The sequence below is a fragment of the Myotis lucifugus genome, unplaced genomic scaffold (assembly GCF_000147115.1).
Source record: "Myotis lucifugus unplaced genomic scaffold, Myoluc2.0 scaffold_276, whole genome shotgun sequence".
Lineage (NCBI taxonomy): Eukaryota > Metazoa > Chordata > Mammalia > Chiroptera > Vespertilionidae > Myotis > Myotis lucifugus.
In genome coordinates, this window is record NW_005871324.1 from 1,102,233 (window position 1) to 1,117,073 (window position 14,841).

A 14,841-nucleotide genomic window follows, 5' to 3' on the forward strand; every position below is an offset into this window, starting at 1 on the left:
CCACAGTGTGTTGCTAGGGCCCCCCGGTTGCTAGCTTGCGCACTGTGACTTCGGCGAAGCTCAGCGTTGGTGTCACGGGCTCTGGCGGGTACATTGCGGATGGCGGCGGAATCGGGGTGCTCGTGGGCCCAGGCTCGCAGAGCGTACGGTTCAAGTGAGGCCCTGCGGCGCGGCGTGGACCGCCGGCGGGCCCCCGGACCCCAGCCCAATGGGCCGGGCCCTGAAGAAGCCCGCGCCCCAGGGCGCCTGGCTCGCTTGCGCGGCCAGCTCCTGGCTGAGACGGAGGCGCGGGCCAACGCCCCCCGACTGCTGCGGCTGGTGGAGCGCGCGGGGGCAGCGGCAGGGGCCAGAGACGAGGCTGCCGGGGAGCGGGCGGACGCGCGCAGCCGAGGCTCTGTGTGCTCGGTGTGCGGGGAACCACGCGGCGGGGCCACCTACCCGGCCGGCGTCCTGGAGGTGAGCGAGCGGCGGCTGCAGGAGGGCCTGGCGGCCGTGCGTGCGGAGCTGGGAGCGGGGCTCGAGGCGCTGCGCATGGAGCTCCGGGCGGAACTGGAAGCCCTGCGCGCGCTGCTGCCGCCACCGCCACCCGCCCGCCGCGAGCCCCGCGCCGTGCCTCGCGGCGCGGCCCTGCTGCGGGCGCTCGGCACCGTGAACGCCCTGGCCGCGGTCACCAGGCCCACGGACGACGCCTCGGACGGCCCCGCGAACGGCCCCGCGAACCAGGCCCCTGCCCGGAAGAACCTCAAGAAGACGCCGGTGCCCCCCGGGGCCCCGCCGGGTGGTGGGGATTGAGGGTGGCCGCACGGAGGGTGAGCTAGGCGCAGTGCTGGAGGCCCCACTGCGGAGGGGTGAACGGACAGATCTGTCCCCTCGTGGACCTGGCTCAGCGCAGCCAGCGATAACTTCTGGAGACCGAGTCCGGGCTGGAGGAGGCCTGGAGCCCCTTTTGGCCTCTGAGCTGGGGAATATTTGGTCCTGGGGCATGTCAGCCTCCAGGGAGAGCCGAGGGCTTGCAGCAGGTGGGACCCCTCGGGTAGGAGGAGGGGGTTGCAGGGGTTTTTTTTCCTTTAAGGGTTTGGGAAAAGGCCGGGCCTCCATGACTGGGACATGGAGTGTGACCACACACCCAGCAGCAGACACCGGGGACACGTGGGCTGCTGGAACAGTGTCTCCTGGACACAGTGCCACTCAGATCAGTGTCACCTAGATATACAGCCACATTCCACAGGCACCAACTGCACAGCGGCCTGACTGGCCAGCTTCACGCTACTGACCACCAAACCGGCCTCCCACAGGACAGCGCGGCTGTTCAGAGGCAGCTGGTCAGCAGCCACAGGGCACTCTCAGCTTTGCTTTGGACAGCGACACCTAGGACCCTTACCCCTTCATTAGCCTCCCACAGGCAGACACCTGGACGCCGGTGTCTCTTCAGAAAGTGTCATGTACACGCAGACTCCACAGGCTAAGCCCCCAGTGTCGTCTGGGTGCAGCCGTCCCTGTCACCAGGACCCACCCACCCAGGGCAGCCCTGCAGTAGAACATGGAACCAGCGCTTCTCCCCTCCTGCCCTCCAGGGAACGTTACCTGGAGTCTTCCTTTAACCGCTCACAGCGGCCTGGGGTCAGTGCCTGCTCATTTTTGAAATAAAATGCGTAATCTTAGGCTTTAGCAGGTGTTGGTGTTTTAATCTATTTATTCATTCATTCCTTACCTGAAGACATGTTTTTATTGATGTTTAGAGAGGAAGGAGGAGGGAGAGAAATATCGATCTGGTTGCTTTCTGTATGTGCCCCAACTGGGGATAGAACCCACAACCTATGTGCCCTGACAGGGAATTGAACCCACAACCTTTTGGTGCACAGGATGATGCTCCAACCAGCCGAGCCACCTGGCCAGGGCAGGTGGTATGTTTGGAACCTGCTAACGTTTCTTCTCCTTTCATCTGACCAGGGATTCAGACAGTGTGTAGGTTGGGAGTGGGGGTGCTTCTCCCTCCGAGAGACCTGGGAGTTCTGGATGGGGCTGGAATGAGGGGCCAGGAGTGACAAGGCAAGGCCACCAAGATGGAAACCCAAGGGAGAAGGCACCTGGATCCTAGTGGCCTTGACTTGAGGGGCTGGAATGAGGAGGGCATAGGAGGGTCTCCCACACTGGAGCAGCCTAGGATACCCCAAGACCAGATGTCCTCTGACCAGCTCCCCCACTGACCCATGTGTGATGGAGCTTGGCTTCACTCTACCTCGTTTGGAGGACCACCCCCAAAACAGGTCTCCAGGAAGCCACAGCTGGCCCCCTTTGACCAGCCCAGGTCAATGAGGGGACTGGGCTTCCTCAGCAGTTGTGGAGAGGACCCCAGGCTGGGGCCCGAGCCACAGTTCACTCTCCTGGAAAGTGAGGCTCTGATTTCTTTCAGGGTGACCAGGAGAGAAGGCAACACTTTCTGGAAGAGCTCGGTGTGCCCACAGGTGTGAGCATGACTGTGTGTGTGTGTGAGGTGGGGGATAGGTCTGCACCCTGCGACTCTTTCCAATCCCCAGAGGGCTGGGCTCTTCCCACTTTAGGGTACCCATCGAACTGTCCTCGGCGCTGACAGCACCCAGGGTGCCCAGGACAGCCTGCCATCCCATAGATGTGTTCAGGAACGAGGGGCCACCTCCTTGAAGCTCCTATCCCCTCCAAGGGACTCACTGGTCTGGCCAGGAGGCTGGGTTAGGAAGATGAGCACGAAGACCTGCCAAAGGTTGAGTGCCCTGGGTGCCCTCTTGTCCCACATCACGTACTAGGAAATTATTGAAAGGACCGCTGAGAAAAGTAGGGACAGAGGGGTCTCAGAGCCCCAAGCCTGCCCCTTCCCCCATCTCTGCACCTGTGCCTTGGCTCCATCTTGGCCAGAGCCTCCCACTCCCAACATGAGTTACACCAAGGACTGACTATGCCTCTTCCAGAACACGAATTTATTTGGCATTTGGATGAAATGGTTCTCACAGCATCTTAAGGATTAGTGCCAACCTAACCAAAAATAAACCCAAACTAAAAACCCTTAGTGAAAGGAAAACATAAAAAACAGGCATTGAGACAATGTACAGATTCGACTCCCACCTCCATAGGCAGGTCAGGTCCTGGGGGAGGAGGCCCACCCGAGACCTTAGCCTGTCCCTCTGGAGGCCCGTGTGCATCAGGTGGGGAGTCCTCCTCTCACAGGAACACAAGCGTCTCAGCCTGGACCTGGAGCACAATCAGATCTTACCAAGGGTGGTGACTGGACAGACCACAGCTTTCCCCGATGCCCTCACAACCACCTTCAAGCCGAGCTCAGGTCTGGGAGACTCAGTGGGCAGCAGCCTTCTGTCCAGCCCAAGGCGGCCAGTAGGCTGAACACTCTGGGCCCACCCTCTGCAGCCCCATGATCTGATTCAGGGCCCTCTCCTTAGTTCCTCCTGCATGCCAGTCCCCAGCAATCTTTCGGTCCCCAAGTTCCCCAGTCCCACACATCTAGTGCCAGCCACTGCCCTGTACACACAGCTGAAGCCTGGGCCAGAGACACTGGAATAAGGGGACCCGGTGCTGTGGGGGCCAGACCCTACAGGATTCCGTTGGGGTGGTCATTTCAAAGTAGGCCCACTTAGGACCCTAACCCACAAGGCTGTGACTGCTGCTCTGGAAATTGGCAGCCCTGTGCCCAGCACACATTGGAGGCACCACCCACTTCCTGCTTTGTTTTCAGGAGCCAGAGTGGGCACATGTGCCCAGGGTGCCCTTCTCCAAGTAGCAGCCCTCTGGCAAGGGGAGCACACACTCTGGCTTCTGCGGGCCGAGCCCAAGGACAGGCAGTTCAGTGACAAAACTCACATCTCTGGTCAGCCTTGTGGGACAACTCAAGAACAAAACTGGTTTCCAACCAAAGTATGAGAATGTGCCTAGAACTGGGCTGAGCCTGTGAGGTCTGTCATCAGACCACCATGGAAGCTCCCACTGAAAGCCAGCTCTCCCTTGCTGCATGCGGGTACAGAAAGGCTGAGAGGAGGACCAGGAGCTGGGCGGCTGGGTTAGGAAGATGAGCATGAGAACCTGCCTCAGAAGAGGCACAGACCCAACCCTGTCTCAGTGCCACCCAAGAGGCCATGTTGGCCCAGGAAATTGAAGATTGAGTTCCTGTGTACCATCACCACCTGCAAACACTTGGACATATACGTACACACACACACACACACACACACACACACACACACACACACACATTCAGACACACGCAAAAAAGATCTAGACATTCAACGTAGAAAAGATATGGATGTGCTAAAAAATCGCACAGAACCCGCTTAATCTCCAAACCTCAGAAATGCTAAAAGCCTGGTGTCAGGAGACAAGACCACTGCTCAGGAGTAGGCAACAGGGTCCCTCAGTCAAAAGGCCCCTGAGCAGGGCACCCAGCACCCTGTGCTAAGGACAGGAAGGTGGCATGCAGCCACCAGGCACTCAGCTCTAGTGGTGGTGGTGATGTGCAAGAAGTGGACTGACTTTCAGGAGGTGGACACAGCCCAGGATGTTAATTTCAGCCACCCCTCCCCCCAAATAAACCTTTATGGCACAAAAGAGGGGGTGGGGCAGGCCAGGTCCAGGGGCAAATTCAATAGGAGGGGGCTCCAATGGGTAACAGGAGCTGGCTTAGCCCTCAAGCCCAGTGAAGGGTCCAGGGCCAGGACACTCATGCATGGCTAAGGGCCTCAGCCCAGCTCCAGAGCTGCCTCCTGGGGGGCCATGCACGGTAATGTTAGAGAGAAATCCAACAGACTAGGGATAGGGGTTTCTGGCCCAGAACTGGGCTTTGCAGAGCCCCGCTGGAAAGACAGAGTAGAGTTCAACCTCCTTCCAAGCTCCCCTTCTTAGGGTTTGGGCACCAGAGCTAAGACAGAGTCACCCTCGATGTTCAAGCTAAACCCGTGAGGGGCCATCCTCAGAGCAGCCACTGGAGCAACTCTCAAGGCTGCCTGCCCGGAAGCAGACTCACTGCCCAGACAGTCCTGACAGTCCACAAACACTGGTGCCGGAAGTGCTTCCTGGGCAGCGGCCAGAGAGGCACACTGTGGCAGCTCTGGGGCTTGGTGGCTGGGCAGCATGCTCCTCTGAACAACGTGCTGCCACGAGCAAGCCCACCAGTCTGGTGTGGTTTGGCCTCCACCCAGGCCCGCAGTACCTTCTTTGTTCCCTACTTCTGAAACGTGTGGCATGAACAAACTGCCATTCTTCTGTCATTTGAAAAGAAAAAGACAGTGACCCAAAGCTATGCATGTGTTTGCAGCCCTCAAGGAGACTCGGTGCAGGTGCTCGCTCCCTTGGGAGGCTGGCGCAGTCTCTACACGCACGGGCACACCTACAGGGGAGTGTGTGCAGCAGTGCAGCCGAGTCCAGGCTCACTTAGGGCCCTTCAAGTCTCCATGGGAATCAGAGTTTCCTTGACAGCAAACAGGTGCTCCATGCCCCTTGGGGCCATGGGCTGGGCATCCGCTACACCACGGTGTTGAGGGAACTGCGGCTGTGGCGGCCAACTCCTGGCAGTGCCTCTGTGGCTGGGGGCGTCCCACTCTGGGCAGGGTCGGGGGGTACGAGCAGGATGCTGCTGCTGTCAGCTGAGTCTTCCAGGTCTGCCAGGGTGACCCCTGCAGAGGGCAGAGGCTGCTCCAGGCACCGGGGTGACACACCTTCACTGTCACCATCCCCTGGGGTTGGCGGGCTGGCCTCTGCTGGCTCAAAAGCATCGTCATCTATAGGAGGAGACAGAGGGGTGTCAGCAGGGTGGTGGATGGGCCTGGCACGAGGCAAGAGGGGAGGGAGACAGAACTGGGGGACACTTCTCTTGCCTGAATGTTCCCACTGAAGCTGTGGCTCTGCTGTGCTCACCCCTGCCACAGTCGCAGCTGTCATGGTGCAAGGTGCAGGCGGACAGTTATGAGCAAGCCCCAGTGTGTGGCTGGTACACACTTTGACAGAGTTAGGAGAATCAAGGTAGGGGACGAGGAAACCCTTTCAGATTCAGTGGGGGTTGAACCAGGACCCACGTGACATTAGGGCATTACTGGGCTGTAGGTGGGCAGGTGGAACAGTGCTTACAGGCCCCAGACCAGAAGCTGCAGCTGGAATATGGGAACAAGAGCATGAGAGCATGAGATGGGGCCCGGGCAGGCAGCCCCGTAAACCGTGCAGGGGCCTGCAGACAGCTCTGGTCTGACAGCCGCTCTACAGAAGCCCATTCTTTTTGGCGTGCCTGCTCTTCATCACCACAGGCTCTCTTTCAGCTCAGACATGGCACGGGGCCCAGTCTGTGTCCCTCTCCTGGCTCCCCATGGGCCCAGCAGTCCTGCTGCCCTGCTCTGGGACCATTTGCTCCCCTGCAGTCTGGTCCGTGGAGGCGCTGGGTCCCCAGCAGCATCCCTGGCAGGAAGCTTGCTCTACCCTGGTCCCCTGACAGCAGATGGCGACAACCCGTCCCGAGGGCTGGGGTTAAATCCAAGCTTCTCCTGCCCACACAGACCGGGGGAGGTACTAGCCGACCAAATGAACCAACAGCACACAGATCACAGCAGTGCTGGCCTCACGCCATCCTGCTGTGCTGTGTGGGTATGCACAGAGCCAGCAGCCCTGGGGTGGGGCACTGCCTGCAATGTATGGTGGGGGTATGTGTGTGTTACAGGGTAACACACAGGGAAAAGAGTGGGACATCTGCACTACACACCAGGGACAGGGGCAGGCCAGGCAATGGGCAAGGCTCCTGCAATCCCTTCTTTGTTGCACAGCCCTGGGAGGAACACACTCAGGTAACTGGCCCAACATCACCAAGCCAATGCTTGCTTCCCACACCACAAAGCTGCCTCAGATCATGAGAGAATGCCACGGTGGTGTCTCTTCGCTTACCACATGTGCACATGTCTTTACAGCCCAGCCGTTGGCTCTGTGCCAGCCCTATCCCCACGACTGCCAATGCCCGGTCCCCAGCTCTCCATAGAGCTAGGATTGGGTGCCCGAGGGCTGCTTGCTAATATGTGCTCCCAGGTGGAGGTAAGAGGCAGGGTGACCAGTGACCACTGTCAGCAGTCATCTGCACCTGCACCCCTGGGAAGAGCCTGACAACCCACAAGTGGCAGTTCCACTTTAAAGGGAAAACCAGAGACAGCAACAGCAGGCTGGAGGAAGCAGAGTTCACAGCCCTGTGCGCTGGGGAAGACCCCTGAGACTCTGGCCCTGCAGGCCAGGTGATTGGTGACAAGTTGCTCCCTCTCCCTGTGGGGGAAGCACCTGCAGGGTCGTAGAACACGCTGTCAGGGTTGATGGAGGCCTCATAGGGTGGCGGTGGGTCATCAGGCTGGTCAATGTCTGGGTACTTGTACGCAGTGTAGGGGGGCGGAGGATCATGGAAGTGGAAAGTCCCTCCTTCTCCATCATCAGAAAGGTGTAGCGGCGTGAGGCCTGTGCCGAACCCGTCTGGGCCATAATCAAAGCCGGGGATCCTCCGGCCAAGGTTGAAGTGGTGCACTGGGCAATGGAAGTGAGAAACAAGCAACAGGGTCATGTCACTGGAAGATGCACCACTCAGCTCCTGAGCCCTGCCTCCCCCAGGCCCAGGCCCTGCCCCCGCCCAGGCCAGACATTCCGACTGTCACACTTTTGTGCCTAACTGCCCACCAGTCCTGACACTCGCCCAGTGCCTCCTTCCCCGGTCAGTACATCCCCGCTCGTCACTCACATGCAAGAGGTTTGCCTGCTGTGCTCCAGCCCTCACCACACCCCTCCAGCTCTAAAATGTTTCTGGGTGTCTAGCCCATGATTGCCTTGAAGTTTTGCCCACCCTGCAACTCAGTGAGAACTGAGGCAGGTGGAAAACTTGGTTGGTCCACACTTCAGCCCTGACCTGGGCTCCCCAGGGACACCAAGGCCCCTAATGGAAGCTAGTGAGGGCCTTCAGCATTCTTGCCACTTTGATTCTGAATCCTCTCCTGCCTGCCTGCACCTGTCTTGTCCTGCCCCACCCAGGACTGGGGAGCCCTGGCTTGTTCGCTGACACAAGGGATGATTTCAGCTCTACTGGGGGCACAGGCCACTGCAGGCAAATTGGACTGAGGGTGAGCCGCACTCTCTAAGTTGCCTTATGTCCATGGGCATTTGCTGATTCCTTCTCCTAGCAGGAGGCCCGCACTCATGGTCTAGGCCAGACTGCTTCAGAGAGCAAGGGCAGGGAAGCGCAGAGTCAGCAGGCACTGGAGGTCGCCCTTCTTCCATGTGCCTATGGACTCTGATTTCGGGTTCTGCAAAGAGCTCCTCTAGTGCCCCAGGTGTACACTCAGCCCAGGAGCGGGTGGGTGGGTGGGACAGGAATGCCTTTCGGCACCCTCCATCATGTCCTCCACTTCCTCCATGCACCTTCCTGCTTCCTGTGTCCCCATTCTCCCTGGGGACACAGCCAAGGGCAGGCCTGCACTGTAGTCATCATAAGGCAGGGGCTGGGGCACTCACGGTTTGCTCCAATCAGGGACTCAATGCGCTCCCGGCGCCTCTGGCGTAGCCGGTGGACCATGAAAAGCAGCAGGGACAGGATGAGAAAGGAGGAGATACAGCTAACAATGAGACGCATTCCACTGGCCATGGAGTCGAACAGGCTATTCCCATCTGTTAGAGGAGAAGGGAAAAACCCCGCTGCTCTCAGAAAAGGAGGTCCTGATCCCAGATGCTCAGTGCTATGAGAAGGCCATGGCCCTCCACCACACAACTATGTGGACAAGGCAACTTACTTCCCGATGCAATCTTATGATGATAGAAACAAGAAAGCTGAAAATCAAGAATCTATATATATACTAGAAAAGGCTAATATGCTAAGTGTCCGACCATCCAACCCATTGCTATGACACACAATGACCACCAGGGGGCAGACACTCAATGCAGGAGCTGCCAAGCTGCAGTGACTTGGCAGTGGCGGTTCTTGGGTGACGCACCCCGAAACCAGAAAGGAGGGAACCTGATTCCTCGTGAGGCCGTGTAATTCCACCTTCGGCCGTGGGTTATGTTGTTGCTGAGGCACTGTTGGCCCCGAATCTGGTTTACTGCACACTTGCGTTTGCGTTCCACACCCTGTACGACAGCAGCTTTGCAGAGTGCCCTCTCACACTCTGGAACCCCTTGGGGGATGTTGGAGAGCCGGTTTCAGCCCGATCCCCACAGGCCAGGCCGAGGGACCCCACCTGTCAGAGGGACCCCACTTACTCCGCAGACGCTGGGGAGGGACTGCGAGAGGTTGGCTCCAGGGCGTGTCCAGCCTGTCTCACCCAGTCCCACCCCACCAGCCACCTTCTAATTAATATCGTTTCAATGTGCATGAATCCGTGCACTGGGTCACTAGTACTATAATAACACCACAGGAGAGAAGCAGCTCATGGCCAGGAAAAGTTTTTTCATATGAGATGGGCAATGCAACCCGCCCCCCTCGCCCCCCGCTTGCATCAGGCGTCACGGGAGCCCATTTCCCTGGTCAGAAGAGGGGGCTTGTGCCTCCCTCAGTCTTCCCCAGAGGCCCGCGTGCCCACTCATCTGTATTGCTGGGTGTGAGCTCCTGGAAGCCACACAGGAGCTTGATAAGAGGTGCCAAACAGAACAGGACTGCAGGCAAATTGGACTGAGGGTGAGCCGCACTCTCTAAGTTGCCTTATGCCCCGGGCATTTGCTGATTCCTTCTCCTAGCTGGAGGCCCACTATCATGGTCTAAGCCAGACTGCTTCAGAGAGCAAGGGCAGGAAACCACAGCATCCAGCACCTCCCTGATTTCTCACAACCCTACAGAAGAGGAGAAATGTCCCTATACAGAGGGAACTGAGGCTCAGTAGGGCAATGTGCCTGGCCCCAGTTCAGACCTGGGCTCCAGCCCCATCAGGGTGCTCCCAGAGTTCTTTGCTCCTCCCCAATACCCAGCAGTGGTCGACGTGGAGGCCGGTGATCAGGGAGGAGAGTGAGGATGTGGCCTCTACTGGGCCCTCAGAATCCCTGTTTACAGCCCCTCCCCTTCTCTTGTCCATCAGTGGCTGTTCTAATTCTTGACCTCCCCATACCCTATTTCTACTAACCCTCTCTGTTGGTGGGGAACCCTGGATATATCAAAGTGTGTTCAGCAGTGCCAAAGGCTCGATTTTGGCACTCATGATCTAGAGCAGCAGTCGCCAACCTTTCGGACCTCATGGACCACCAGTGGTCGGTGGACCACCAGTTGGCGACCACTGCTCCAAAGGTTTCCTTAAAACAGCGGTTGCCAATCTTTCAGACCTCACGGACCACCAGTTGGTGACCACTGATCTAGAGGACAGGAAGGAGAGACACACTGGGAGCAAGTCCTCACACAGGGATAAACCTGAGATGAGCGGCTGATCTGCTCACCCTGATCATCTCTACCCTGGGCCATAGTCCCTGCTTAAGCGAGGCTGTGGTCATGTCCCTGCTGTTCGCCAGCTCCATGATGGAGGACGTGGTGTTCCACAACAGTTTCAGCAGAGCTGGAGTCTGGACTGTACCCAAAATCTTTGGGCAGAGGCAGTGGGGTCTCAGGGCCCAGGCAGCATCTCCGTGGAGGGCGCTGGCCTCACCCTCCATCCTAGCATTCTTTTTTAAAAATTTGTTTTTACTAACTTCAGAGAGAGAGGGAAGGACAGTGAGAGTGAGACAGAAACATCGATGAAAGAGAAACATCGTTTGGCTGTCTCCTGCACCTCCCTTATTGGGGATCGAGCCAGCAACCCAGGTATGTGCCCTGAATGGGAACTGAGGCAGGGGCAGGCCAGGCAATGGGCAAGGCTCCTGCAATCCCTTCTTTGTTGCACAGCCCTGGGAGGAACACACTCAGGTAACTGGCCCAACATCACCAAGCCAATGCTTGCTTCCCATGCCACAAAGCTGCCTCAGAACATGAGAGAATGCCACGGTGGTGTCTCTTTGCTTACCACATGTGCACATGTCTTTACAGCCCAGCCGTTGGCTCTGTGCCAGCCCTATCCCCACGACTGCCAATGCCCGGTCCCCAACTCCTGGGTGCATGGTACGACACTCAACCAACTAAGCCACACTGACCAGGCCAGCCTAGCATTATTATTATTATTATTTTAAGTATGTATTTTATTTAAAAATATATTTTTAAATTGTCTTTAGAGAGGAAGGGAGAGATAGAGAAAGAAACATCAGTGATGAGAGAGAATCACTGATCAGCTGCGTCCTACACATCCCCTACTGGAGATCAAGCCCACAACTGGGCATGTGCCCTGATACCCTATACAACCCTGAACAGAGTAGTGAGAGCAGACACTCTTGCCTTGTTAAAAGGGACACTTTCCAAGCATCTCCAGTTTTGATGGCAGTACTTCTATCCTTGGGGAAGTGTGGACACTTCCCAGGAGAAGGCACTTGACCTGGAAGGCTGTCAGGAGCCTGCAGAAACAAGGCTGAGGCAAGGGGCAGGGAAAGGCCCTGGCTATGCTGTTCTGGCTACACAGGAGTGGCCTGCAGTAGCTCTGGGACTACCTAGATGTCCTGAGGGCCCTGGTCTCCTGAGAAGTCTTCAGGGCTGGGCGGGCTTCACAAGCCACTCAGCCCACAGACTGGTCATTCTTGTATACCTACATCTGGTCATACATGGTGTCTGCACTCTCCACAGCCAACTGTGCACCTTTGATGGGATACGGGCCACAGTAGCCCTTTTGCTGATCCTTAAGTAGCTTGACACTGATCTGCCCTCTTGCCAGCAGCCTTCCTGACAACTCTGCAACACAGACAGCTCTCTGGAACACTTGCTGTTGTGGCTCTCATGTGCCAGCTCCAGTTCCCACTAGCACTAGGCGAACCAGCCTTTCATCCATGGGGGCCCAGGGGATGGAGAGCTACCGCGCCCACCAAGCTGCTTTTCTGCAGGGCCTCTTACAAGTCTCTGCCCACGTCACTCTCGTACTGTGGCAGCCAAGACAGAAAACAAATTTATGCTTTCTGTTTACATTTCTCCTGAGATTGTGAATTCATACAGAGATTTCAACTGCACTGGTGTGGTGAACCATCCAGTATATTATATGAACTTTAATGTATGTCTTAATGGTCTTACAGAGCAGGAGCCCCACCTGCTGGTCTTTTTTTAAAGTGGAAGAAATATCACTCAGAGATCACACGGTTGCATAGTGTCCACCTGCAAAGCGCCACCTAGTGAGGAGTTTTATATTTAATCTTTTTCTTAAAGATTCTAACAGCAAAAATTGATTACTGTTAAGTAATGAAAACTGTCACTACCCACCACATCACCACAGTCAGAAAACAGGAAGAGCTCAAACTGGGATATAAGTTGGAAGTCTTGCTCTTAGTCTTAAAAGGAGAGGAGAAAGATAGTTCTGAAGTCATCAATTACAGTTGATTTGTGAACATACAGCCACACTCAAGTTCAAGTTCTTCAGTGAATACTTGTAACCCAAGAGCTAAAATGAGCCAACCTGAGAGATAGCAGTTAGAGGAGGCCAGGTTGTGTGAGACACACATGTTCATTAGAGTATTTGCCCATCAAAGCCTGTGAGACAGCTCTGTGGGCAAATGCTGCCATCGCTGCTATGCCATGTGATGTGGACTCTCACCTCTCACAAGCCCCTGCCACTGAGGAAGCAACGGGCCATGTAGCCTCTGGCCTTGAATGGGGAAGCTGACTTGTGACCCAGCATCAGTCTCACCTGGGTCCAGACACATGAACTTGCAGCACTCCTTGGGGTCCTTGCGGTACTGCTGACAGCCCTGGGGCCGTTCGCAGAGGGCAGCCACGCACATCTCTGGCTCCCCTCCATGGCAGGTGCAGCTCAGGCACGGGTCATTTCCTTTGGGGGTGAAGTAGAGCCCTTCATCCACCACATTGTCCTTGATGTCAACACATGTCTGACCTGCAACAGACACACACAAACACAAATGTATGTTACCAGCAGAACCAGCTCCGAGTCTCCCCACAAACAACAACAGAGGAGTTGGCAAGATCAACCTGAGAACCACTTCCTGTGAGTACTGTTCAAGAGAGGTCACTACAGCCCTGACTGGTTTGGCTCAGTGGATAGAGCGTCGGCCTGCAGACTGAAGGGTCTCAGGTTCGATTCTGGTCAAGGGCATGTACCCTGGTTGCGGGCACATCCCCAGTAGGGGGTGTGTAGGAGGCAGCCGATCGATGTTTCTAACTCTCTATCCCTCTCCCTTCCTCTCTGTAAAAAATCAATAAAATATATTTAAAAAAAAATAGGTCACTACAACACTCTGTTAGGACAAAGCACACCTGGCCAGGGCACACCTAGCTGCAAACCTAGACAGCTAGAACAGAGGAGAGTGCCAGATTCCAGAGGAAAGCCCATGGAAGTGTCTGCTTTTACAATACCTATGCCCTAGCTGGTTTGGCTCAGTGGATAGAGCGTCACCCTGCGGACTGAAGGGTCCAAGGTTCGATTCCGGTCAAGAGAATATACCTTGGTTGCGGGCATATCCCCAGTAGGGAGTGTGCAGGAGGCAGCTGATCGATGTTTCTCTCGCATCGATGTTTCTAACTCTCTATCCCTCTCCCTTCCTCTCTGAAAAATTCAATAAAATATATTAAAAAAAAAAAAAAAAGACTGAGCAATACGGAAGGAAGTATAAGTAATAAGTCAAAAGGAGGTCATAATGACAGGCATATAAATGCCTCAAAAATGCAAAGAGAATGCTAACATAAGTTTGTAGCAATGAGTTAGAAATTTTATATTGCATGGGCAATGCCCTAGATCAGCGGTTCTCAACCTGTGGGTGGCGACCCCTTTGGCGGTCTAACGACCCTTTCACAGGGGTCGCCTAAGACCATTCTGCATATCAGATATTTACATTACGATTCATAACAGTAGCAATATTACAGTTATGAAGTAGCAACGAAAATAATTTTATGGTTGGGTCACAACATGAGGAACTGTAAAGGGCCAGAAGGTTGAGAACCACTGCCCTAGATGAATATGATTTACCAAAACAAACTAAAATATAACTAGAACACTTGAATACATTTAAATGATTTCTTTAATCATTAAAGGAACTAAATCAATATGAAAAATCTGTACCCAAGACATGTATATACACACGTGTACACGCATGCATGCACACACACACATCTTAGCTCTGTCCACTGAGATGTAAAAGCAATGAGCATAATTAGTGCATAGGTCCTCCCCTTGGAGAAAAGGCTAATTCCACAGAGTACAAAATTAACCTGAATGATAGGAACATGTCAAAAGGACAGCTTGTGAAATAAAAACCAATAGAACTCAAAGGAGAAATAGACAATTTCACAATTCTACTTGTGGACTTCAACACCTCCCTCTCAACAATTGATAGAACTCCTAGACAGAATGTTGGCAAAGATATAGAATATTTGACCACCACAGTCAATCAATAGAATCTAATACACACACTCACACACACTTGCTCTCACTCTTTCACTCCCCACCCAACAGCAGAAGCCACATTTTTCTGAAGCATCCATGGAACATTCACCAAGACAGACAGTAACCTGGAGGCATAAAATATATCTCAACAAATTTAAATAACTTATCACATAGAAGTTATTCTCTGACCATAATGGAATCAAACTAGAAATCAATAACAGGAAAATCTCTAAGCAGACGGAAACTGAATGATGACCTGCCCTTGCCTCCCAGGTGGCATCTGGGCACGATTCCATCCTCCATTCATGGCAGAGGGGACTGGGTGAGGCAAGGGAGCCTGCCTTCGGTCAGCACGACCACACTGCTAGCCCCCAAAGCTGGAAAATATTTGGACCTTGATGTGGAATGT

General features: G+C 55.1%; 1 protein-coding gene across 7 annotated transcripts in view; it reads right to left on the reverse strand.

Moving 5' to 3' along the window:
* Positions 1 to 2,933: 2,933 nt before the first annotated feature.
* Positions 2,934 to 14,841, reverse strand: part of DGCR2 (DiGeorge syndrome critical region gene 2) — a 42,669-nt gene continuing 30,761 nt past the window's right edge. For 6 of the 7 annotated variants that reach the window (XM_006099536.3, XM_006099535.3, XM_006099533.3 and 3 more), the window contains 4 exons: positions 12,723 to 12,926; positions 8,503 to 8,655; positions 7,288 to 7,524; positions 2,934 to 5,759 (listed from right to left, as the gene is read on the reverse strand). In XM_006099536.3, coding sequence (XP_006099598.1) covers positions 5,503 to 5,759; positions 7,288 to 7,524; positions 8,503 to 8,655; positions 12,723 to 12,926 — 851 coding nt within the window. In that variant the 3' untranslated portion in view covers positions 2,934 to 5,502. The remainder of the gene's footprint in view (positions 5,760 to 7,287; positions 7,525 to 8,502; positions 8,656 to 12,722; positions 12,927 to 14,841) is intronic. The other variant, XM_023763184.1, reaches the window with a different exon arrangement.